This window comes from Danio aesculapii, chromosome 6 (genome assembly GCF_903798145.1).
Source record: "Danio aesculapii chromosome 6, fDanAes4.1, whole genome shotgun sequence".
Classification (NCBI taxonomy): domain Eukaryota; kingdom Metazoa; phylum Chordata; class Actinopteri; order Cypriniformes; family Danionidae; genus Danio; species Danio aesculapii.
The window spans coordinates 60,434,041-60,461,540 of NC_079440.1; the positions used below are offsets into that span (position 1 = coordinate 60,434,041).

The 27,500-nt window shown below is 35.9% G+C and overlaps 1 protein-coding gene across 1 annotated transcript in view; it reads left to right on the plus strand.

Annotated features, from left to right (window-relative positions):
- snta1 (syntrophin, alpha 1) overlaps positions 1-19,121 on the plus strand; it is a 67,283-nt gene extending 48,162 nt beyond the window's left edge. The window contains exons 4-8 of the mRNA XM_056460640.1: positions 1,958-2,147; positions 2,722-2,843; positions 5,068-5,264; positions 9,862-10,049; positions 10,293-19,121. Coding sequence (XP_056316615.1) covers positions 1,958-2,147; positions 2,722-2,843; positions 5,068-5,264; positions 9,862-10,049; positions 10,293-10,385 — 790 coding nt within the window. The 3' untranslated portion in view covers positions 10,386-19,121. The remainder of the gene's footprint in view (positions 1-1,957; positions 2,148-2,721; positions 2,844-5,067; positions 5,265-9,861; positions 10,050-10,292) is intronic.
- Positions 19,122-27,500: the final 8,379 nt, after the last annotated feature.

Sequence of the window (27,500 nt, forward strand, 5' to 3'; positions counted from 1 at the left end):
CTGGCCCATATATATCAGCTGATAACCACTGATAACGCTTATTCAATCGAGTGATAACATTCGAAGCAGGTTTTTAAACGCTCTTATTAGCTCACTAGGTTGTTGGTTCGTTTCCCAGTCTCATTAGGAATTTAACAGAACAGGCTCACTGGGAAAATGTGCGCTGGGCTACATTTTTGAGAATCAAGACATATATGCTTGTAGGTACATATGAATAATTTAAAAACACTGCATTCATGAGAATAAACAGACATTTTTATATTAATATTTTAGATATTTATTTATGTACACTAACTGGCCACTTTATTAGGTACACCTGTCCTACTACTTGTTAACGCAGATTTCTAATCAGCCAATCACATGGCAGCAACTCATTTAGGCATGTAGACATGATCAAGATGATCTGCTGCAGTTCAAAGCGAGCATCAGAATGGGAAAGAAAGGGGATTTAAGTGACTTTGAACGTGGCATGGTTGTTGGTGCCAGACGTCCTGGTCTGAGTATTTCAGAAACTGCTGATCTACTGGGATTTTCACACACAACCATCTCTAGGGTTTAAAGAGAATGGTCTGACAAAGAGGAAATATCCAGTGAGCGGCAGTTCTGTGGGCACAAATGCCTTGTTGATGCCAGAGGTCAGAGGAGAATGGCCAGACTGGTTCCAGCTGATAGAAAGGCAACAGTAACTCAGATAAGCACTTGTTACAACCGAGGTCTGCAGAAGAGCATCTCTGAACACACAACACGTCCAACCTTGAGGCGGATGGGCTACAGCAGCAGAAGACCACACCGGGTGCCGCTTCTGTCAGCTAAGAACAGCAAAATGTTGCCTGGTCTGATGAGTTTTCATTTCTGCTGCCACATTCGGATGGTCGGTCAGAATTTGGCTTCAACATCATGAAAGCATGATGTTGACTATGTTCTGATGACTACTTCCAGCAGGATAACGCACCATGTCATAAATGAAAATCATCTCAGACTGGTGTCTTGAACATGACACTGAGTTCACTGTACTCAAATGACCTCCACAGTCACCAGAACTCAATCCAATAGAGCACCTTTGGGATGTGGTGGAACGCGAGATTGGCATCATGGATGTGCAGCCGACAAATCTTCAGTAACTGCGTGATGCTATCATGTCAATATGGAGCAAAATCTCTGAGGAATATTTCCAGTACCTTGTTGAATCTCTGCCATGAAGGATTAAGGCAGTTCTGAAGCCAAAAGGGGTCCAACCTGGTACTTGTAAGGTGTACCTAATAAAGTGGCCGGTGAGTGTGGATATACTAATTAGTAGTTTTAAAAAAAAATATTTGAATGTCCAGCTGAAGTCAAAATTATTCGTCCTCCTGTGAATTTTGTTTTTCATATATTTTCCAAATGATCTTTAACAGATTCAGAAATTTTTCACAGTATTTCCTTTAATATTTTTTCTTCTGGAGAAAGTCTTATTTGTTTTATTTCAGTTAGAATAAAAGCAGTTTTTATTTTTTTAAAACCCATTTTCAGGTCAAAATTATTAGCCCCTTTAAGCAATATTTGTTTTGGATTGTCTCCAGAACAAACCACTGTTATACAATGACTTGCCTAATTACCCTAACCTGCCTAATTACCCTAATTAACCTAGTTAGGCCTTTAAATGTCACTTTAAGCTGAACACTAGTATCTTGAAGAATATCTAGTTTAATATTATGTGCTGTCATCATGTCAAAGATAAAATAAATCAGTTATTAGAGATGAGTTATTAAAACTATTATGTTTAGAAATGTGTTGAAGAAATCTGCTCCCCGTTAAACAGAAAATGAGGGAAAAATATTTAGGAGGGCTAATAATTCTTCAACTGTACGTCTAGCTCATCCTTTAGTGCATAATTCTGCTGTACAGGTGTGAAAAAGAGTTGTGGAGTTTCTGATGTGAGGTTTATAATCTGTTGTGGTGTTTGCTCTTCATTCTGCAGGTATTTCGAGGTGGTTTCCTCAGACAGGAAGACGTCTGTGTTTTTGCGGGCTAAAGATCACGCTATGGCTCAGGCCTGGTATAACAGCATCCAGAGCAGCAGCGCAGCGTTACTGAACACTGCTAAAGATGAGCTCAAAACACTGCAGCCCAGCCTCAACATCATACACATCGGCTGGATCATTGAGCAGGTGATACACACACACACTTGTATACCTGCATTTCGTTGCCTTGTACTTGTACATGTGTGATGACAATAAATTGAATCTAATCTAATCTAATCTAAACTACATTTATGAGGAAGTCAACCCCCCCAATGCCAGTCAAAATTTACTGGCACTGATATACTTCTGGGGACATTTGGTACCCCCATTATGTCATGATTACTGGGACCACACACACACACACACACACACACACACACACACACACACACACACACACACACACACACACACACACACACACACACATATATATATGCATATATAATGCACACACATATATACAGACACACACAGACATACATATTCACACAGGCGCAAACACAGACACATACACACTTTCTCATATACACACAGACCCAAGCACACACACAAACACCATCATGGACATGTACACACTATATACACAGACACGCACATGTAAACACATACACAAAAACATTCACTCACAAACACATAATGAGATCCTGCAGGTTCTGATGTGTCTCTGTCGGTCTGTGCGTCTGTCTGTCTGTCTGTCTGTCTGTGTGTGTGTGTTCAGGGTTCAGAGCGGCCCATCCTGGCAGTGTTGACAGACAGAGATCTGCTGCTCTATGGGGCTTTACCAGACAGCAAAGAGACGCTCAACAGCCCAGACAAGAGCTACCCACTCATCACCACCAGGTACACACACACACACACACACTGAAACAGGAGTGCCTGGTTTTAGAGCACTATAATTCATTAGTATGGTGTAGGGCAGGGGTTATTGAGACCTTAGACCAGGGGTCACCAAACTTGTTCCTGGAGGGCCGGTGTCCTGCAGATTTTAGCTCCAACCCTAATCAAACACACCTGAACAAGCTAATCAAGGTCTTACTAGGTATTCTTGACACAATCAAGCAGGTGTGTTGAGGCAAGTTGTAGCTAAACCCTGCAGGGACACCGACCCTCCAGGACCGTGATTGGTGACCCCTGGTGTAGGGCCTCCTACAATACAGCATCCGTTGGTCTTGGGAATGACATAGACAAGTCCTGCACATCGGCCAGAGGGATTTGAGCCTTTCTTCTTCAGAATAGTGTTCAGGTCACTACTTGATGCTAGTGTTGCTCACTTGCTCCTCCAAAGTGCTCAATAATGTTTAGATCGGATGACTGTGGAGGCCATTGGAGATGTTCAAATGATGTTTAACGGATTCAGGAATTTTTTACAGTATTTCCTCTTCTAGTATTTCTCTTATATATTTTTTCTTCTGGAGAAAGTCTTATTTGTTTTATTTGTGCTAGAATAAAAGCAGTTTTTATTTTTTAATAAACCCCCTTAAGCAATATTAGTTTTGGATTGTCTCAAGAACAAACCACTGTTATACAGTGACTTGCCTAATTACCCTAACTTTACCCTAATTAACCTAGTTAAGCCTTTAAATGTTACTTTAAGCTGTATAGAAGTGTCTTGAAGGATATATAGTCAAATATTAATTACTGTCATCATGGCAAAGATAAAATAAATAAGTTATTAGAGATGAGTTATTAAAACTATTATGATTAGAAATGTGTTGAAGAAATCTGCTTTCAGTTAAACAGAAATTACAGAAAAAATAAACAGGGGGGCTAATAATTCAAGGCTGGGTGATGACCAGCTAAAACCAGCTTGACCAGTCTAGCCTGGGTGGGAGCCCAGCCAAAACCAGCTATGTCCAGCTTAAACCAGGCTGGTCAGGCTAGTTTTAGTTGGATTTAGCTGGTCATTTTCCAGCCTGACCAGCTAAGACCAGGCTGGAAATGGCTGGAAACCAGCCTGGAAATGGCCAAAACCCCTCTAAAACCAGACTGGTCAACCAGCTAAAACCAGCCAACCAGCCTAGGCTGGTTTAAGCTGGATTTTTCAGCAGGGATATATATATATATATATATATATATATATATATATATATATATTAGTGGTGGGCTGTTATCGGCGTTAACATGCTGCGTTAATGTGAGACTCTTAGCGTGCAATAAAAAAAAGATCATATAGTTGTATATATAACTATACATAACTCCTCTGCCTCAGTCATCTTTCCATCAAGCAAGTTTCTCGTGTCAGCCCAATGATTGATTGGCGACGTCACCAACCAGAGCGAGAGGTGGTAGTAATGCACCAAAAAGTTTGTTGTCAACCATCATAAAACAGGTAGAAGAAGAAATCGTCATTCTTGACATAATATGGATTTACCTTCATCGGCTAGACACCGGCCTCACAGCTCTGTGAATGTTGGTGCTGTCACTTATTGATCTGCGATCGGTAAATGTAGCTTGTGTGGATGCTACTTCACTAATGAAATGGCTTCGCTACTGAAAAGATATTAGCTTTATAAAGTGGCGACGCTACCGACACGCTACTGAGAAATGTAGTTAAGCTAGTAGTAGCGACGCTACTGTAGCAACACTGCCACTGTGTTATGAATGTGATTGTTTATGTTTTTATTGCAGTAAGTTAAGTTATTAAAGTTATACTGCATTAGTTAATACGATTCAAAGTAATACTTTCTCATTCATTTATTCATTTTCGTTTCGTCCCTTCCAGCTGCAACTCATCACTAGGAAACATCCATACACTCTCATTCACACACATACACTATGGACAATTTAGCTTACCCAATTCCCCTATAGCGAATTTGTTTGGACTTGTGGGGGAAACCGGAGCACCCGGAGGAAACCCACGCCAACACTATTTACTTTTAAATATTATGAAATGTTTTCGGAAATTACCCATTGCGATATAATGTAAAATAGTTTGGTATATTTATCTTTGGCCCACAGCTATCAATGATGTTTGGGTTTTGGGCCTACATATGAAAAAGTTTGGGCACTAGAGCCACATCTGCTGATTTTCTGAAGTCGATTTGTGTGTTTGTGTGTGTTTCAGGCTGGTTCACTCTGGTCCGGGTAAGAGTTCTTCAGTGCACGACTCAGAGCTGACGTTCGGTCTGCGTTTGGGCACTAAGCAGGGTGTGGAGACGCATCTGTTCAGGGTGGACTCTGCTAAAGACCTGTCCTGCTGGACACACCTGCTTGTGGACGGATGCCACAGTGCTGCAGAGCTCGTGCAGGAGGTCACTACAGGTACCACACACACACACGTATGGTATTGATAATTTATGGGGACTCTCTATAGACGTAATGTATTTTATACTGTAAAAATGGCTTATTATATGGCCCTACCCCGAAACCAACCCTCACAGGAATTCCCAATTTTTTATGTCGAAATAACCCGCTAAGTATGATGTTTAAGCGTTTTGAGTTACAAGAATATAAGGCATGTTCCCATAAACCAACTTAATAGAGTACAAATAGGTCATACTCATGTCATTATATAAAAAAACACCTCATAAACCACCAAAACCAGTACTCACACACACAGTCACACTGCTGCTGAGCTTGGTCTGGAGGTCACTGTAGGTATTGAACATCTTTATCACACAAACACACACACACACACACGCACACGCACACACACACACACACACACACACACACACACACACACACACACACGTATGGTATTGGTAGTTTATGAGGACTCTCTATAGGCGTAATGTATTTTATACTGTAAAAATGGCTTATTATATGGCCCTACCCCTAAAACAACCCTAACAGGAATCCCCAATTTTTTTTATGTCGAAATACCCCGATAAGTATGATGTTTAAGCATTTTGAGTTACAAGAATATAAGGCATGTTCTCATAAACCAACTTAATAGAGTACAAATAGGTCATACTCATGTCATTATACAAAAAAAAGACCTCATAAACCACCAAAACCAGTACACACACACTCACACACACAGTCACACTGCTGCTGAGCTTGGTCTGGAGGTCACTGTAGGTATTGAACATCTTTATCACACACACACACACACACTCTCAGAGTCAAGGACACATGCTTTGATCGCCCTCTGCTGCTGTAGTCAGGCACGGCAATCTAGGGTCTTTTACAGCTCTATTGGGGTGACTGAGAATTAGCTAATGCAGTTTGATTATGTACTTTATATATTATGTATATGTTATGTTTATATATATATATATATATATATATATATATATATATAGTTTTTGTGGGCGGTGCAGTAGGTAGTTCTGTCGCCTCACAGCAAGAAGGTCGCTGGTTTGAGCCTCGGCTGGGTCAGTTGGCGTTTCTGTGTGGAGTTTGCATGTTCTCCCAGCGTTCGCGTGGGTTTCCTCCAGGTGCTCCAGTTTCCACCACAGTCCAAACACATGCGGTACAGGTGAATTGGGTAGGCTAAATTGTCCCTAGTGTACAAGTGTGAATGTGTTTCCCAGTGATGGGTTGCGGGTGGAAGGGCATCCGCTGCATAAAACAAATGCTGGCTAAGTTGGCGGTTCATTCCGCTGTGGCGACCCCAGATTAATAAAGGGACTAAGTCGAAAATGAATGAATGAATAATAGATTTGTATGTTATCATTTTTTCAAACAGGTTGAAATGAATAAATGATGTCAGCCCTGTGTGTTTGTGTGTGTGTGTGTGTGCATGTTGTTGTGATATATCAGGACACAAGGTATAGGTATGACACAGGTATTACAAGAAGGTGGTGAAATGTGAGGACGTTGCTGATGAATTTCTCCAAAAGCTTATAAATCACACAGAATAAGCTATTTCAGAAAGTAAAGCTGTCCACGGTCTGCTGTGAGGGTTGGGTTTGGGGTACGGTGGAGTAAGAGCAATACAAAATACACTATAAATTACACTATAAATACAATGGAAACATATGTAATGTTCTCAAAAAAAAACATGTGTGCAAGTGTGTATGAGTGTGTGTGTGAGAGAGAGTGTGTATGTGCAGGGCTGGACTGGGACAAATAAATCGGCCCTGTTATTTTGGGACAGAGTGGCCCACTACATTCAATCAAAATGCTCCCCATCTGTGCACGCCAACTCCCATTCTAGAAAAGCACAAAAGCTATATATAGGAAATAATGAGAGTTGACAAATTAAAAACTTAAAAGGATTAATTTATTATTATTATAAACTTAAAATCCACACTGGAAGCCCATCTTGTGTGTGCCTGTGTGTTTTGAGGGAGCCTATATTAAATAATGAACGTAACAAAAACTGCCTGCTGATGCACACAGTTAATGTGTGCATCAGCACACATTAACGATGATTATAATGATTAATGATTAATTATAATGATTAATGATTATCAAAATAAAGTTAAATAACAAAAGCAAAGTGTCAGAGAGCATAAAATAAGTTAAATCTTTGTAGACTATAAATATATGCAAGAGGCTAAATTATCATATGCTTTTGTTTATATGACAAAACATGTCTTTTTGATTCAAGAAGGTCCATACTGTTGCTCTATTCTCATGCATTTCTTGTGACACCTTAGTTGTTCACTCAGGCCATATCTCCTTTCTAACTCTACATAATACCTTGATTCTTCTAATGGTATATAAGTCTACAACCAGATTAAACACATACAATTTGATTATATAGGTTAATTTCACACTTTAAAAAGAAATATCCACTTCAGTATTTGTGAATTACTTTTGATTTAACATCAACATTTAATTGTTCCATATTTCAATCCAGTCCAATCACATAATATCAGCGCTCTCCCACATTTATAGCTATTAATGCTGTCCCTATGTCCGTTTTTGGTATGAGATTGCAGAAGAATGGTTTGACTAGAATGTACAGTTTTTTACCATCAATACTGATAGTCATTCAATTATACAAATTATAGATTCATTTTATTAAAAAACTCTTATATTATTCTTATCTTTAATTCAACTATAGGGGTGCGGCCGGGTAGGGGGCCTTACAAGACAATGTGCTCAGGGGCCCTTGAATTCTTAATCTGGGCCTGTTTATGATCTATATAATTTGTAAAATAAAGACTTGCAGGTTAAGGAAACTAGAAGGAAGTTGCCGCGGGCCTTGGTGCAGATGAAAAGTAAAAAAAAAAAAGGTATATTTATATAGACAGATAGGTAACTAGATAGAATAGACAGGAATATATTGATCCGTGCAACAGTTGCTGATCCGCTGTGCTGCAGATGCAAAAGGCAAATGGCTGCTCGCTGCTTCTGCTAACCATACGCGTTCGGTACGGTTTTATAGCCGTTTCCACTGTCAAAAAGCGTACCGTACCGAACCAAACCGTACCGTACCACTTTTTCAGCACCCTTTCGAAAGGGTACCAAATGGCCCGTTTCCACTGAGTGGTACGGTACGGTTCGGTTTGGTTTGGTACGCTTTTATGGCCGTTTCCACTGTCAAAAAGCGTACCGAACCGAACCGTACCGTACCACTTTTTCGGCACCCTTTCGAAAGGGTACCAAAGACGAGAAAGGGTACCAAAAGGCGGAGCTAGATGCGCAGCTGAACGCTATTGGTTTACAGAGATACGTCATTCGCTTACGCAACAAGCCAGAATGAAAACAAAAAACCCGCCATGTTTGAAATACACAGCCGACGAGCCGAGACATTACAGCGGAATTATTTATACATATAATAACGAGCCATGGTCGACCTGGGCTCAAACAAACCTTGTCGTCGTCTTGATAAACAGCCACAAAGCCAAGAAGAAGAGCAGATTTTCCCTGTGTATTTTCCGTAGTTTTTTACGAGGCAGTCTGAGGCGCGAGTGGTTTCGCTTTCTTGCTAGCGTTCGCGCGCGTCTCTAACATTATATCTGAAATAACAAACTTCTTGAGCTGATGATAATTACCTGAGCTTGATTATTGATGTGCTTTTGAAACCCGATCCTGTCAGACACTGACAAACGCGAGAGTGAAGCGTGAAGAAACAAAGGAGAAGCCGGAAAAAGAGGAGCACATTATTATTCAGCAAACATGAACAAAATGCCATGTATAACTAACTTATTATCTTCACATTTTGGACTATTATGAACTCAGATTGACGGAATTACTGACTAACAGAGGCTACGTGTGCTGCGGAAGATTACAGACACAGATGAGAGGTTTTCACTGACTAGGCTATAATTTGTATTGTTTTGAACCTAAATACGGACGAAAATGTCTGCTGTGTGTATTTCTTCTGTAGTTGGTAACATTTCGGAGACTGTAAGGGGCTGTATGCGTCTATATATGTTCATTTATTTAGTTATTTAATATAATTACAGACGTTACAGTAGGCTGTTTCGCACTATCATTGATCTGCAGTTATAATCAACTCATGTTCATTGAAAAGTTAGTAATAAACATTTCTACACAAGTATTTATGTGTGTACAGCATCTGTTTTGTGAGAAGTGCTTCTCATATGATATGTAAGTGACCCGTACAGCTTTATTGTAGACAATTCCTCGAGCGAGAAGGACGTCGACTGAAACTTTCTGTCATACACCACGCCCACCAAAAGGGTACCCTTGTTAGTGGAAACGCAAGCCTGATAAAGGTGACCCGTACCAAACCGAACCGTACCGTACCAGTCAGTGGAAACGAGCCAATATAGTGAGATACTGATATTCATCACATTATGTCCCCACAAATATAGCAATGCCAGTACATTTTGACCTTTGTTTTCCTCTCCAAGATGAGGGAAACGGCTCATAAATCAGGCAGAATGAAGTATCCTGACAATGTAAAAATGCAGATTGTTTGAGGGTTGGGTTTAGGAGGAGAGAATATAACTCAACTCTGTCTCTCTCTGTGTGTGTGTGTGTGTGTGTGTAGCGTGCAGCTGGAATGGGAAGTCCTGTATGCTCAGTGTGCACATAGACCGGGGTTTCTCTCTGTTCATGGAGGATTGTGGCGTGAGGAAGAGCGTCCTTCTGCAGCAGCCGTTCGAGCGGCTCCGCATGTCCTCCGACGACGGCGTCCGCATGATATTCCTGGATTTCGGCGGACCAGACGCTGAGATCGTGAGATTTCACACCCTTCACACTTTCCCTTTACCCTCATCTCTTCTGAAAGCAGTATTTGCAGAAACAAAAAATATGTCAAAGGATGGCTAAAATGGTCTATAACTGTAGATCTCATTTATTTTAAAACTATTAATAGTTATTTATATTATTATTATACTATTATTAGTTAATTTTACTGCAGCCCAGCGTTTTGATTTGTTCGATTTATCTATTTATTTTGTGTGTGTGTGTGTTTTTCAGCAACTGGACCTTCACTCGTGCCCTAAAACCATGGTGTTCATCATCCACTCGTTCCTGTCAGCCAAAGTGAAGCGCCTGGGTTTGCTGGCATGAGGACGGAGCGTGGGAGAAAAGCTGGACCACTGGACATCAAGCCAAAATCTCCATCACAGACTGTGTTCATTCAGCAGATCAGACCTCTGTGCTCCTTCATCACTGTATATGGGTTTGTAGCTCAACTTTATGAATGTTTCAAAACAAAATCGCAAAAAACACACATGCTATGGAAGCTTGTTTCTGCGGTGAAAAAAAGTCACCATGACTCTTAATGATGATTCTGACTTTTTTTTTTACCTGCAATTCTGATTTAAACTCACAAATACAAGTAAAAAATTGGATAAAAAGTCTGGAACTATATATGGGAACGATGTAGGAACTAAAAAGCTAAATTGCAAGATATAAATTCTGAGAGAGAGAAAAACTTGTAAAAACCATGAGTCTTAATGATGATTCTGACTTTCTTTTTAGCTGCTATTCTGATAACATCTTAAACTCACAAGTGCAAGAAAAAATAGTGAGGCAAATAGTCAGATGTAGGAACTAAAAAGCTGAATTGCAAGATATAAATTCTGAGGGGAAAGAAAAACTTGTAATAACCATAACTCTTAATGATGATTCTGACTTTCTTTTTACCTGCAATTCTGATTTAAACTCACAAATACAAGTAAAAAATTGGATAAAAAGTCTGGAACTCTATATGGGAACTATGTAGGAACTATAAAGCTGAATTGCAAGCTATGAATTCTGAGAGAGAGAAAAACTTGTAATAAGCATGACTCTTAATGATGATTCTGACTTTCTTTTTACCTGCAATTCTGATTTAAACTCACAAATGCAAGTAAAAACTAAAGAAAAAAGTCAGACGTAGAAACAAAAGCTGAATTGCAACATATAAACTCTGAGACTTTTTTTTAAACAGGATTTTGATTTAAACTCACAATTGCAAGTAAGAAAATCATGAGACAAAATTCATTTGTTGTAAGAACTAACAAGCTGAAATCTAAGATATAAATTCTGAGAGCCAAAAAGCTTGCAACAACCATGGCTCTTAATGTCAAACTCACAAATGCAAGTAAAGATTCAAGATAAAAAGTCAGATGTAGGAAGCTGAATTGCAAGATTTAAATCAGCAATAACAATAACCATGACTCTTAATGATGATTCTGACTTTCTTTTAACCTGCAATTCTGATGCAAATTCACAATTAAAGGTAAAGAAATTGTGAGGAAAAAGTCAGAATCATCATTTAGAGTCATGGTTATTGCTATTTGTTTCCTCAGAATTTATATCTTGCAATTCAGCCTATTAGTTTCTACAACTGATAGGAAAAAAATGTGTAATAAGCATGACTCTTAATGATGATTCAGACTATTTTTTTTACCAGCAATTCTGATTCAAACTCACAAATACAAGTAAAAATTGGAGAAAAAACAAGCTTGCAATAGCCATGACTCTTAATGTCAAATTCACAATTGCAAGAAAAAAATTGTGAGGAAAAACGTCAGATGTAGGAACTAAAAAGCTGAATTGCAAGATATGAATTCTGAGGGGAAAGAAAAACTTGTAATAAGCATGACTCTTAATGATGATTCTGACTTTTTTAGCAGCAATTCTGATTTAAACTCACAAATGCAAGTAAAAACTAAAGAAAAAAGTCAGATGTAGGAACTAAAAAGCTGAATTGCAAGATATAAACTCTGAGACTTTTTTTTAAACAGGATTTTGATTTAAACTCACAATTGCAAGTAATAAAATCATGAGAAAAATGCATTTGTTGTAAGAACTAACAAGCTGAATTCCAAGATATAAATTCTGAGAGCCAAAAAGCTTGCAACAACCATGGCTCTTAATGTCAAACTCACAAATGCAAGTAAAGATTCAAGATAAAAAGTCAGATGTAGGAAGATGAATTGCAAGATATAAATCAGCAATAACAATAACCATGACTCTTAATGATGATTCTGACTTTCTTTTAACCTGCAATTCGGATTTAAACTCACAAATACAAGTAAAAAATTGGATTAAAAAGTCTGGAACTATATATGGGAATGATGTAGGAACTAAAAAGCTGAATTGCAAGATATAAATTCTGAGATAGAGAAAAACTTGTAATAAGCATGACTCTTAATGATGATTCTGACTTTCTTTTCACCTGCAATTCTGATTCAAACTCACAAATACAAGTAAAAACTGAAGAAAAAAGTCAGACTAAAAAACAAAGCTGAATTGCAAGATATAAATCAGCAATAACAATAACCATGACCCTTAATGATGATTCTGACTTTCTTTTAACCTGCAATTCTGATGCAAATTCACAATTAAAGGTAAAGAAATTGTGAGGAAAAAGTCAGAATCATCATTTAGAGTCATGGTTATTGCTATTTGTTTCCTCAGAATTTATATCCTGCAATTCAGCTTATTAGTTTCTACAACTGATGGAAAAAACTTGTAATAAGCATGACTCCTAATGATGATTCAGACTTTCTTTTTACCTGCAATTCTGATTCAAACTCACAAATGCAAGTAAAAATTGGAGAAAAACATCAGATGAAAGAACTAAAAAGCTGAATTTCAACAAATAAAAAATCTGAGAAAAACAAGCTTGCAATAGCCATGACTCTTAATGTCAAATTCACAATCGCAAGAAAAAAATAGTGAGGAAAATAGTCAGATGTAGGAACTAAAAAGCTGAATTGCAAGCTATGAATTCTGAGGGGAAAGAAAAACTTGTAATAAGCATGAGTCTTAATGATGATTCTGACTTTCTTTTTACCTGCAATTCTGATTTAAACTCACAGATGCACACAGAAAATTGTTCAATATGCAATAACCATAATTCATAATGTCAAAGTCACAATTTCAAGAAAAACTTGAGGAAAAAGTCAGATGTAGGAACTAAAAAGCTGAAGTGCAAGATATCAAAAATTCTTAGAGAAAAAAAGCTTGCAATAAGCATGACTCTTAATGATGATTCTGACATTTTTTTTACTAGCAATTCTGATTTAAACTCACAAATGCAAGTAAAAAGTTGTGATTTTAAAGTTGAAAATGCAATATCCATGCCTTATAATGTCAAATTCACAAATGCAAGTTTAACATTGTAAGGAAAAATGTGAGCTGTAGGAACTAAAAATTGCAAGATATAAATACAAATATGAGGGGAAAGAAAAACTTATAATAACCATGACTCTTAATGGTGATTCTGACTTTTTACCTGCAGTTCTGATTTAAACTCACAAATGCACACAGAAAATTGTTCGATATGCAATAACCGGGATTCATAATGTCAAAGTCACAATTGCAAGTAAAAATTATGAGAAAAAAGTCAGACGTAGGAACTAAAAAGGTGAATTGCAAGATATAAATTCTGATGGAAAACACTTGTAATAGCCGTAACTCTTAATGATAATTCTGGCTTTTTTTTTTACCAGCAGTTCTGATTTAAACTCACAAATGCAAGTAAAAAGTTGTGATTTTAAAGTTGAAAATGCAATATCCATGCCTTATAATGTCAAATTCACAAACGCAAGTAAAACATTGTGAGGAAAAATGTGAGCTGTAGGAACTAAAAAGCTGAATTGCAAGATATAAATACAAATATGAGGGGAAAAAATAACTTATAATAATCATGACTCTTAACTGGGATTCTGACTTTTTACCTGCAATTCTGATTTAAACTCACAAATGCAGACAGAAAATTGTTCGATATGCAATAACCATAATTCATAATGTCAAAGTCACAATTTCAAGAAAAACTTGAGGAAAAAGTCAGATGTAGGAACTAAAAAGCTGAATTGCAAGATATAAATTCTGAGGGAAAAACACTTGTAATAGCCGTAACTCTTAATGATAATTCTGGCTTTTTTTTTTACCAGCAGTTCTGATTTAAACTCACAAATGCAAGTAGGAATTGGAGAGAAAAAAAGTCAGATGTAGGAACTAAAAAGCTGAATTGCAAGATATGAACTCTGAGAGACAAAAAGCTTGCAATAACCCAATAACCATGACTCTTAATATCAAACTCACAAATGCAGGTAAAAAAATGCAAATTCACAATTGCAAGGTGAAGAAAAAATAAGAATCATCATAGAGTTATGGATATTGCTATTTGTTTCCTCAGTATTTATATCCTGCAATTCAGCTTATTAGTTTCTACAACTGATATGAAAAAACGTGTAATAAGCATGACTCTTAATGATGATTCTGGCTTTTTTTTTACCAGCAATTCTGATTTAAACTCACAAATGCAAGTAAAAATCAGATGTAGGAACTAAAAAGCTGAATTGCAAGATATCAATTCTGTGGAGAAAAAAACTTGCAATAACCCAATAACCATGACTCTTAATAATGTCTGCCTTTTTTGTACCAGCAATTCTGATTCAAACTTACAGATGCAAGTACAAATGGTGAGGAAAACAGTCAGATGTAGGAACTAAAACGCTGAATTGCAAGATATAAATTGAGATTATAAAACTTGCAAGAATAAAATAGCTTTAATTCAAAACAAGCTTCCATAATATGCTGTCAGAATTGCAAAACATATTAAACCCTGTTCCACAACCTTGTGAGTCTACATAGGCAGCTGACTACTACTGGGAACATCCAGTCTGCACTGATCTGAGGTGCACATGATAGTCAGCACCTCCCAATGCTACACAGATAGAGCTCTTCATGTGCCAATCACTTATGACATAAAATAATTTGCTATAATAATTGTACAGCATACATCTGTCCATTAATAACATATAAAATTAAATAATAAGCATATGAATGGACACGCTGGAGGGACTATGTGGAGGGATCCTCCCTGAGGAGCTGGAGGAAGTGTCTGGGGAGAGGGAAGTCTGGAGTTATCTTCTAAGACTGCTGCCCCCGCGACCTGACCCCAGATTAGCGGATGAAATAGTCATACATACATACATACATACATACATATATATATATATACCATACATGACCTTTTAGCTTTATCAAAACAATTCACATTAATTAAGAACGATAAACATTATACATATCAAAATCAACCACACAATATTTCATACTTACCATATATTGACTTTAATTTCAGACTCTTTCATTATTTCTCAATCATGTATAAATTTCATCATAAACAAAGCCTTAATTAGCTGAAAAGATCTGAATTATTAATTACCGAATTGATTCATCCAGAAGGGTTGTAATTTTTTCACAGTATTCAAGGCAAGGACATTATAAGTAACAATAATTAAATGCTCTAAAAATGAAAAGTGCTCCCTTACATGACTTTTTCTGTGCAAAAGTAATCTAATAACAGTAATAAGCTACTCATACTGAAAGCGGCGAGAGCGTCAAAGTAGCCGGAAGTCATTCATTTTTAATGGGAGCCAGTGGCGAGGAGTGGTGCGGCGCGTTTTCGCAGGTGCAGGCGTCGAGGAGTGTTGAAATCAAGTCAACTCTATGATAATGAGCTATGATGCGGTTCAGCGGCAACTAATCAGAATGTTGAATCTAGGAGACCAGAAAGGAGGAGTCCTCTGAACTTTGGTTTCGACCACAGTTGTTCCTAAGGGTTTGATTATTGCGGTCATCAGATTTCGAATTATTTACGATGTTTTCTTACAGTGGCATACAGTTGAAGTCAGAATTATTAGCCCCCCTGTTTATTTTATTCCCCAATTTCTGTTTAACAGAGATTTTTTTCCAACACATTTCTAATCATAATAGTTTTAATAACTCATCTCTAATAACTGATTTATTTTCTCTTTGTCATGATGACAGTAAATAATATTAGACTAGATATTCTTCAAGACACTTCTATACAGCTTAAAGTGACATTTAAAGGCTTAACTAGGTTAATTAGGTTAACTAGGCAGGTTAGGGTAATTAGGCAAGTTATTGTTTAACGATGGTTTGTTCTGTAGACAAAAAATATAGCTTAAAGGGGCTAATAATATTGACCTTAAAATGGTGTTTAAAAAATTAAAAACTGCGTTTATTCTAGCTGAAATAAAACAAATAAGACTTTCTCCAGAAGAAAAAATATTATCAGACATACTGTGAAAATTTCCTGAATCTGTGAAACATCATTTGGGAAATATTTAAAAAAAGAATAAAAAAATCAATATATATTCAATAATTCTGACTTCAACTGTTTATAAAAAAGTTACTGGCGAGTTACTGATGTGCATTAATGTTATTTTATCTTTAAAAAAGCAGGAATGTCATGCTAACTATAAAGAAAATACAAAACAGGATTGCTGTTCAGGATATTTCATATCTTATGGACACATATTGGATAAATGGAGCAAAGCCACAGCACATGCAACTTGATCTTCAATAGTTAAATGAGTCTGATAAAGAGCGTGCAACATTTTCATGCATGTTTTTAAACAGGAATGTAAGTGATTTGCTGATATCAAGCAATGGCCCCTTTAAATCCGTGATGAATTTAGCGAACTTTGACGCTCTTGCCGCCTTCAGTGTAAATGCACAGTAACTACAACAGGCTACAGTGGTTATATGAATAAAAACAGTATATATGATGTCTTTCAGTGCTTTAATATTTCATGTAATAACTCTGCAATCTTATATAGACTTCTATATAGACCAGTGTTTCCCAACCCTGTTCCTGGAGGCACACCAACAGTACATATTTTGGATGTCTCCCTTTTCTGACCCATTAACTTCAGGTGTTGGAGTCTCTTCAGATGTTATAAGTTGATTCAGGTGTGTTTGATTAGGGAGAGGTTGAAAATGTGTATTGTTGGTGTGCCTTCAGGTACAGGGTTGGGAAGCACTGATGTAGACTACCCTCTTATGATGCCTTAACATGCTCCCTATGTAGGGCGCTCACTAGGGTTTGGAACAGAGCTGTTGTTTCCTGGTTTTGTTGATAAATTCCAGTTTGTGGGAGACTGTGAAAATCGCAGATGCTCTGATTGTAAAAAGGGCTTCAATTTCGGGTAGCTGAGAGCATTTTTGAGATGTTTCTGGTGGGAAATTATGATTTAACTTTAAGTATATAACCTTACGACTCGTCGTCTTCCAGAAAATCCCTGAATCTATGCATCTGTAAAGAGTGAGACTCAACCAAACCTTTACAAATACAAATAAAACAAGCACTGTGATGGATCCAGACCATATTTTATCATCATATTCATCATGTTTTACCATAGTATTTTTGTGGAGTAATGTTTTGTATAGGGAATGTGGTTATATCTCACTCTGTTTCTTTTTACAAGCCAAAACTACACATGAAACTCTTTTTTTTTATTTCAGAAGTATTGGACAAACCTTAAATAACTGAAATATGTTAAATAATAAAGTTATACTGACCTCTAATGGACGTAATGAGCATTACAAGCAGGATTAATCCGGCTGTGTTCAGAATTGCATACTACCATACTAAACATTCTGCAATCTACTGCGCACAGCATGTGAACTAAATGTATGCATACTTCTATGTAATGCATTTACATATACTGTGCTTTATATAATAATGTTATGTATGCATACTTTAATGTAATGCATCTACATATGATGAATAATGCATTTAAATGTAATATGTACTACATTCTACATTTAGTATGTACTATATTATAATACATCTGCCAATTTAGAACAAGGTTTTCTTTAATAAAATGTTTAATTCCATGCTTTAATATGAAAAAAAACCTCACATTATTCAAAACACCGCTATTATTTTAAGATAAACATACACAGCCCGTAACCAGGAGGGTTCAGGTGATTCAGAAAACCCACCCCTCACTCGCAAAGGTCTAGAATTTGTCTCATAGATGAGCTCTTCTATCCTATTTTGAATGCTAATCCATAGTAAATAGTGAAAATAACCCATGGGAAAAGTGGAATCCTCTGTTTGGTGTGACTTCAGCTAATCAGTTTTGGCCAGTGCACTACACACTATTATTTTTCATCAGTTCAATATCCAGCTATGCAGGAAAACATACAATCTGACGTATGTGAAGTCATCTTTCACTACTATATTGTTTTTAAATATAGAAAACATTGTACAAATGACTTTTATTGTAAATCTTGGACCTTATTCTTGAAACAAAAAATGACCAATGAAAGGTGTGAAGCGCTAGAGCAACCCATATTAAAATGAATTTCAGTACTATTTTGGCTATTGTTGTCATCCATGAACGTTTTTTGGTTATGATTATTATCCAACAATCTATTTCAGCTAAAATAGTGCTTAAAGTGTCAGTAAAATGCAGTATTTATATCTCATGATTGAATAGTAGTTTAAATGAGGCCTATAACCGCATAAAGGTCCACTTTTTGAGAAAAAAAGAGCCACCCCTTTCACCAGGCTGGCTACAGGCCTGATACATTTCATGCTGAAATGAAGAGCTTTTTTTTGCAGTATGCAGTGTATACAGACAGCACTGTATGTTAGTATTCAATTCTGACCACAGCCTTTTAATGCAATAAAATCATGGTCTTGTTTTATCATTTAGATTATTGATTTATTTTAGCGCTGATCTGTGTGATTATTAATGCTGTATTCCTTCATGTTTTCACTTTTATTTTTTCTGCTCGATTTTGTCTCAGTCCCACTACACTATATGCAACAGTTTTCTGCTCGAAGAGGTACTTTTACAAGGAAATCTCCTTCATGTGGCCTTTTTTTAAACACTACTAAATTTTAATATATAATTCAAACTAAACTGTATTCAAACTATGTTAGCTATCGAGAGGAAAATCATATTATATCCTTTATTTAAACAAAAGAGTGCCTTTTAGGGTTGTTTGTATATAAAATTGCAATAAATGTAACTGTTGACTTGACCGTCGCTGGAGTTTTATTGGGCTGTGGGTCATTTCCTGGGAAAGAGGGAGCGATTTTCACTCTTATATGGTCAAAAACATGGATGAAAAGACCAATAAAACACAGGAGTGTGACGGAAAACTAAACACCATCCATCAGACGGCTTCTGAGAGAACATTCACGGCTAATGCCCACAAGAGTTAGCCAGCACAATGATGATTAGTGCTAGAAATGTGCTTAAACATGTTATAGTTTGTAAGAAACATGCTAGCAAAATTGAATCACATTTCACATGCTAATTCTCTTAAACATTTTAAAAATATGTAAACAGTAAGCTAATTTGTGTTAGCAAGATGTATACATGATAGAAACTCAGAAAACTGTTAGCTATCTGTTAAAATGTGTTGCAATATGCTGATTCATGCTAGTTGCATATCACTCAGCTGCTAACTCGATATAAACATGTTAACAAAATATGTTAAATTATACTAGCAGTACTCTGCTGCAAGCTGATTTTAAACATGTTAGCAATATGCTAATAAATGCTAGCATTAGATTAATAATATAATACATGTTAAATGTTACTTTTATTGGGCTGTGGGTCATTTTTAGGGAAAAAGAATCAGTTTCACTCTTATATGGTCAAAAACATGGATGAAAAGACCAATAAAACACACGAGTGTAACGGAAAACTAAACACCATTAATCAAACGGCTTCTGAGAGAACATAATGCCAACTAGAGTTAGCCAACAGAATGATAATCAGTGCTAGAAATGTGCTTAAACATGTTATAGCTTGTAAGAAACATGGAATCACACTTTAATCACCTGCTAATTCAACTTAAACATGTTAGAAACATGTACACAGTAAGCTAATTTGTGTTAGCAAGGTGTATACATGATAGAAACTCACAGAAACATGTTAGCTATGTGTTAAAATGTGTTAACAATATGCTGATTCATGCTAGTGCCATATCACTCAGCTGCTAACTCATTTAAGCATGTTAGAAACATGTTAGAAAAATATGTTAATTTATGCTAGCAGTGTATTACTCTGGAAACTTATTTTAAATATGTTAGCAATATGTTAATAGATGCTAGCATTGTAATAATACTATTCTAATTCATGTTAAATGTTAGTTGAATTGGGCTGTGGGTCATTTCCTGGGCAAGAGAGAACCAGTTTCACTCTTATATGGTCAAAAACATGAATGAAAAGACCAATAAAAAACACAACGGAAAGCTAAACACCATCCATTAAACGGCTTCTGAGGAAACCTTCGTTCCTTCATTAAAGGTGGTAAAGCTTATAGAATGATAATTAGTGCTAGAAGCATGTTAGCCATATTTTAAAATGTGTTAGCAATATGCTAATTCTTATAGTTTTATATTACTCAGCCGCTTACTAACTTAAGCATTATAGATGTTGGCATTTTAACAATAAGCTAATGCTAGCTGTAATCTTCTAATTTCTGTTAAACATGTTAGAAATAAGTTAACAGTATATTAATTCGTAGTAACATAACAACTCATGCTAGCCATATACTAAAATGTGTTAGCAATATGTTGATATATACTAGCCATATATTAGTCAGCCACTAATTTTAAACATGTTATGTTAGCTAACGATAACTAATGTGCTAACTCATTTAGTATATTAATCTTAATGCAAACATGCTAGAAATGTTAAAAACATGATAGAGCATGTTAGCAAAATGTATATATGTTAAAATGTGTTAACAAGTTGATTCATGCTAGCAGTATACTACCAAAGACATTAAACACAAATAAAGGGGGTTTGACTCAACTGCTAACTCATTTTAAGCATGTTAAAAAGATGTTAACATAATCCAGCTGCTCATTTTAAATGTGAGAAAAATACTAGCAATATGTTAATTCATGCTAGCTGTATATTACTCAGCTGCTAACTTATTTCAACATGTTAGGAACCTGTCAGTAATGTTTAAACATAACAAACATGTTAGCAATGGTAATTCATGCTAGCATAATATTATTCACCAGCCTAACAATTAATTCTGTTAGCAGTGTTAACAGCTGTTAGCAATGAATTTATGCTAACCACGTTAGCTACCAACTTATTTTAAACATGAGAAACATTGCTAATTAATGCGTGCAGAATCCAGCTGCTGTCTCATTGAATTTAACAATATAAATATGTAAGTGTAACGGAGGTCAGCTACTCTCCTGAAAAATCCAGCTTAAACCAGCCTAGGCTGTTTGGCTGGTTTTAGCTGGTTGACCAATCTGGTTTTAGAGGGGTTTTGGCCATTTCCAGGCTGGTTTCCAGCCATTTCCAGCCTGGTCTTAGTTAGTCAGGCTGGAAAAGGACCAGCTAAAACCAGCTATGTCCAGCTTAAACCAGGCTTGTCAAGCTGGTTTTAGCTGGATTTAGCTAGTCACTTTCCAGCCTGACCAGCTAAGACCAGGCTGGAAATGGCCAAAACCCCTCTAAAACCAGGCTGGTGAACTAGCTAAAACCAGCCTAGGCCGGTTTAAGCTGGATTTTTCAACAGGGTAGTGAGTGTTGTGCAGGTAAACCTCGCTCCCCTGCCCTCTAAAGGTGCTCTAGCGTCAGACGCTAGAGGTCATGGTCTTTACCTTCCTTGGTAGAGAAACCAACTCCCATGTGGAAAGTTGCCGGTTCGATAACAGCTCAGAGCGGGTTGGGTGGCGTAGGACTGGTAGGGTTACATAAGCATTATGTTAGCAAATCCAATGCTAGCAGATTGTAAACATTGAAACATTGTGTTAATCTTTGCTATAGAAAGTACTAACAAAATGTCATGATATAGACAGTATTAGCCTACACAAAATGATGGTTTTTATGATATTAAAATATTAGAAACTGTGTAAGAAACCTAAACACAGGAGAAGAGGAGCATTAAAGGGATTAACAGGAAGTTTAGCACAGTTTTTATTTTTAAGGTTTATTTAATGAAGCCTCGTCTATCATTTAGGATTATTAGTAAATGGTAAAATGACATCAAGATGACATCTATTCATTCTTCCCTTTTACTAAGTTCTGATAACCTCAGAAAAGACATTTCTTCCAGCAAACAAACATTTTTCTGCAAAAATATAATCTACTTGAAGAATATAGCGAGTGAATTGAAGCGTGCAGGTCATATGTGGACGTTACAGTCAATATTGATGCACAATAACTCAGAGTTTTATCAGAGCGATTAATCAAGGCGCACTCAAAAAACCCGGCAGCCCTACCAGTAAACACACCTTTGCCCGGCAACCGTCGCCATGGCAACAGGGACTGGCAGCCAGCATCTATCAGTTCATCAGCTGGAGAATCAGCTTTTACATCAGAGAGAGATGGAGAGAGAAATGCAATGAATGAATTTTGATTAGAAATATAAAAAGGAAGGCTTTCAGGAGGAAGAGAAAAGAGAAAATTGGCTGAGCGCTGCTTTCAGACAGGAACACGTGTCTGATGAATCAAAGGAATCATCGATTCACTGAACGATGCTTCTATTCGGCTCTGTTTTTAGATGCTGAACGCGAGATTGAATCGATTTGAAATTAGAAATATTAGTTAAAAATATATAACAAGAATGCTAATTTATCATAAGCAGGATTGCTTTCGAAATATTATGAAGACAAATTATTATTGTCATGTTCATTTAATTATTTGTAATTCAAAACAATTAAACAAACCTGAAATTACATGAACAGAAAAGTTTTAGTTAATGGTTCACTAATGACTAGGCTTGTAGAATATATATTTGTAGTACTCTAAATCTAATTTAAAATGCAGCAAGAAGTAAATAAATAAATATATGTATAAATGTAAGGCTTTTAGGACGAAGAGAAAAGAAAAAAATTGGTTGAAAAGAACACGTGTCTGATGAATCAAATGAATCACCGACTCACTGAACAATGCTTCTGTTCGCTTCTGTTTTTGAAATCACTAAAATGCTAAATGCGAGGTTGCGATGAATCGATTTGAAATTAAATATATGTGTAATACCATTATGAAAATAAATTATTATTATCACGTTTATTTAATTAATTCTAGTTCAAAACATGTAATTGTCACAAACCTGAAACTACATGAACAGAAAAGTTTTAGTTAATGGTTTATAATGACTAGGTTTATAGAATATACATTTGTAGTAGTCTAAATCTAATTTAAAATGCAGCAAGAAGCAAATAAATGAATCTATGAGAAAATGTAAGGCTTTCAGGAGGAAGAGAAAAGAAAAAAACAGGTTGAGCGCTGCTTTCAGTACGGAACACGTGTCTGATGAATCAAAGGAATCACTGACTCACTGAACGATGCTTCTGTTCGCTTCTGTTGTGTTTTTAAATCCTGAATGCGAGATTAAATCGCATTAAAATTATATTAAATTAAATATAGATATGTATAGATATACAGTGTTATATTAAAGTCAACAAAATACGCTGCCTTAATTTTAATTAAGTTAAATTAAATGTCGTTGGTTCGAGCCTTGGCATTTCTGTGTGGAGTTTGCATGTTCTCCCCGTGTTGGCATGGGTTTCATCCGGGTGCTCCGGTTTCCCCCACAAGCCCAAAGACATGCGCTATAAATTGGGTTAGCTAAATTGTCCGTAGTGTATGTGTTTAAATGAGTGTGTGTGGATGTTTCCCAGTGATGTGTTGCAGCTGGAAGAGCATCCGCTGCGTAAAGCATATGCTGGATAAGTTGGCTGTTCATTCCGCTGTGGCGACCTCTGACGAATAAGAGACTAAACCAAAGGTAAATTAATAATTATTCATATTTAATTATTGTAATTCATTTAGTTACATTTGAATATTAATTTTATGCCTTAAAGGCGCTTTAAATTGTGTTTTTTTTTACTTTGAGTCGTGCTTATATATCAATATTTTGTGTTTAAAACTAATCAAGAATTTGTTTTTGGTGTTTTAATTAAATGTCTAAGTGTCTTTGTTTTACATATAAAATATATTAGCTGTATTTATTTTTGCAGATAGCCAATATGCAGACTTTTTCAGTCTGAAATGCTGATTTGAAAATGAAATAAATGTAAAATCGTGGTAATTTTATTAATCATTTGAATAATATTATAGTTTGTAAATGTTACTTCCTCTTTTCTAACAATTTAAGTGCTATTTCTGGCCATGTGAATTTTGTTTTTGTCATTTATTTATCATAACTTTTAGTTTTTAGGACAAACATTTTTTCGAACAGAACAACTTCCGAACAATTTATGTCATGTTTCTGTTAGTTTGCACTTTGTTTTTGTCATTTATTTTGTTTAATTTTTATTTAACATTTATGTTGTTTTAAACAACTTATTATGAAAACTAAAGTGGAACTAAAAAAGGTGACATTTTAATTAAAGTTGATTTGTTTTTGTAATTTAGTTTATTTTAGTTTATGTATTTAAAATAACTTATAATAATAATAATAATAATAATATAATAATAATAACAATACAAATTTTTATATTATTTTACTATTATTATTCATAATAATGATAATAGCAATATTACTAATTTAATAATAATAATAAAATTAAAAATTAATAATATTATTTTAATGTTTATGATAATAATAATAATATGTTTAAGAATTTAACAATAATATTTACCTATATTTAACAATTATTATTATTATTATTATTATTATTATTATCAATATTATTATTATTATTATAATTGTTGTCATTATCATCATTGTCATTATGATTATAATTAGCAGTAGCAATAATAATAATAATAATAATATTTGTTAAATGTTGGTAAATATTATTGTTAAATAATATGAAATTATTGTATTATTATTATTATTATTATTATTATTATAAATAATTGATAATGTAATAATAATAATAATTTATAATATTATAATACTTTAATAATAATAATAATGATGATTATTATTGTTGGGGCGTCACGGTGGCACAGTGGGTAGCATGATCGCCACACAGCAAGAAGGTCACTGGTTCGAGCCTCGGCTGGGTCAGATGGTATTTCTGTGTGGAGTTTGCATGTTCTCCCCGTGATGGCGTGGGTTTCTCCCAAGTGCTCCGGTTTCCCCCCCACATGCGCTATAGGTGAATTGGGTAAGCTAAATTGTCCGTAGTGAATGTGTGTGCATGAGAGTGTATGTGTTAACATATGTGCAATTTGTCCAGTACTGGGTTGCAGCTGGAAGGGCATCCGCTGCATAAAACATATGTTGGATAAGTTGGCGGTTCATTCCACTGTGGCGACCCCCAATTAATAAAGGGACTAAGCTGAAAAGAAAATGAATGAATATTATTAATAATAATAATATTTTAAGAACAGTAATAATAATAATAATAATAATAAATATTAATTAATTAACAATTTATATTATTGTAATATTTTAATAATAATAATAATAACTGTTAATATCATCATTATCAGTCCCATCATTTACTGTTGTAATAAATGTTACTCATTTAGCTAAACATCTGTTCAAACGACATGACGGTGAGTAAATGATGACAGATCTGTCCTTGTTCATATATATTATTTTTAATTTTAATTCTCCATATTTACGTCTCTTCATAGAGCAGATGGTTATAGTGTTAAATCAGTAACAGGTGGGTTCAGTAGTTCTGCCATTTATCCGGAGCTCATTATCAGTCATTCTGGCCTCATTTCAGGCTCATTCAGGCTAATTATCATTTATACATTTATTCATATGCCAGACGCTTTTATGATTCATATACTGCGTGGAGATGCACACGTGTGATTCACAGAGATAAACCCCATCACCTCCATGCTCATCTGTATTTTTATACTCGCGCTGAGTCCTATTTTTGGTCTTTTTTATCTTTTACTCTTATTATTGGAGTCGTTGGTAGTTACAGTGTTTTGCAAATATGAAATTGTAATAATTGTTTGAAAATATTCTCTTGAAATAACTAATTAAATAGCAATGACAACATAATTACAAGCAATATTTCTCATTTTACTTAGTTTAACCTGATAAGAATTTTTCTATATGACCAAAAGTGAAATGAAAACTAATAAAGAATTAAACCATTGAAAACCTTGAAAACTTGTAAATATAAAACATAGAAAATAAACATTGAAAACTTGTAAATATAAAAAAATAATACAACATTCTAGAAATTATTGGAATAATATTAATTATATATATATATATATATATATACAGTGCACCTGGAAAGAGTTGATAGCGCTTCACTTTTTCCACATTTGTTTATGTTACAGCCTTATTCCTAGATGGATTAAATTAATTTATTTCCTCAACATTCTACACACAATCCCCCATAATGACAATTAAAAAAGAGTTTTTGAAATTGTTGCAAATTTATTAAAAATAAAAAAGCTGGAGAATCACATGTACATCAGTATTCACAGCCTTTGCTGTGCTCTACACTGAGCTCAGGTACATTCTGTTTCCACTGATCATTCTTGAGATGTTTCAGCAGCTTCATTAGGGTTCACCTGTGGTCAATTCTGTTGATTGGACATGATTTGAAAAGCCATACACCTGTCTATATAAGATCCCAGGGTTGACAGTGCATGTTAAAGCACAAACCAAGCATGAAGACAAAGGAATTGTCTGTAGACCTCAGAGACAGGGTTGTCTCGAGGCACAAGGCTGGGGAAGGTTTCAGAAACATTTCTGCTGCTCTGAAAGTTCCAATGAGCACAGCGGCCTCTATCATCCGTAAGTGGAAGATGTTTGGAAACCCCAGGACTCTTCCTAGAGCTGGCCGGCCATCTAAGCTGAGTGATCGGGGGAGAAAGGCTTTAGTCAGGCTGGTGATCAATAACCCGATGGTCACTCTGTCTGAGCTCCAGTGTTCTTCTGTGGAGAGAGGAGAACCTTACAGAGGGACAACCATCTGTGCAGCAATTCACCAATCAGGTAGAGTGGCCATACAAAAGCCACTCCCCACCTGGAATTTGCCAAAAGGCATCTGAAGGACTCTCAGACCATCAGAAACTAAACTCTCTGGTCTGATGAGACTAAAACTGAACTCTTTGGAGTGAACGCCAGGCGAGGGAAAGATGAATGCAGCAATGTACAGAGACATCCTGAATGAAGACCTGCTTCAGAGTGCTCTTGACCTCTTGACTGGGGCGACGGTTCATCTTCCAGCAGGACAATGACCCAAAGCACACCGCCACAATATCAATGAAGTAGCTTCACAACAACTCTGTGAATGCCCTTGAGTGGCCCAGCCAGAGCCCAGACCTAAATCCTATTGAACATTTCTGGAGAGATCTGAAAATGGCTGTACACTGTCGCATCCCATCCAACCTGAAAGAGCTTGAGAGGTACTGCAAAGAGGAAATTCCCAAAGACAGGTGTGCCAAGCTTGTGGCATCATATTCAAAAAGACTCGAGGCTGTAATCGCTGCCAAAGGTGCATCA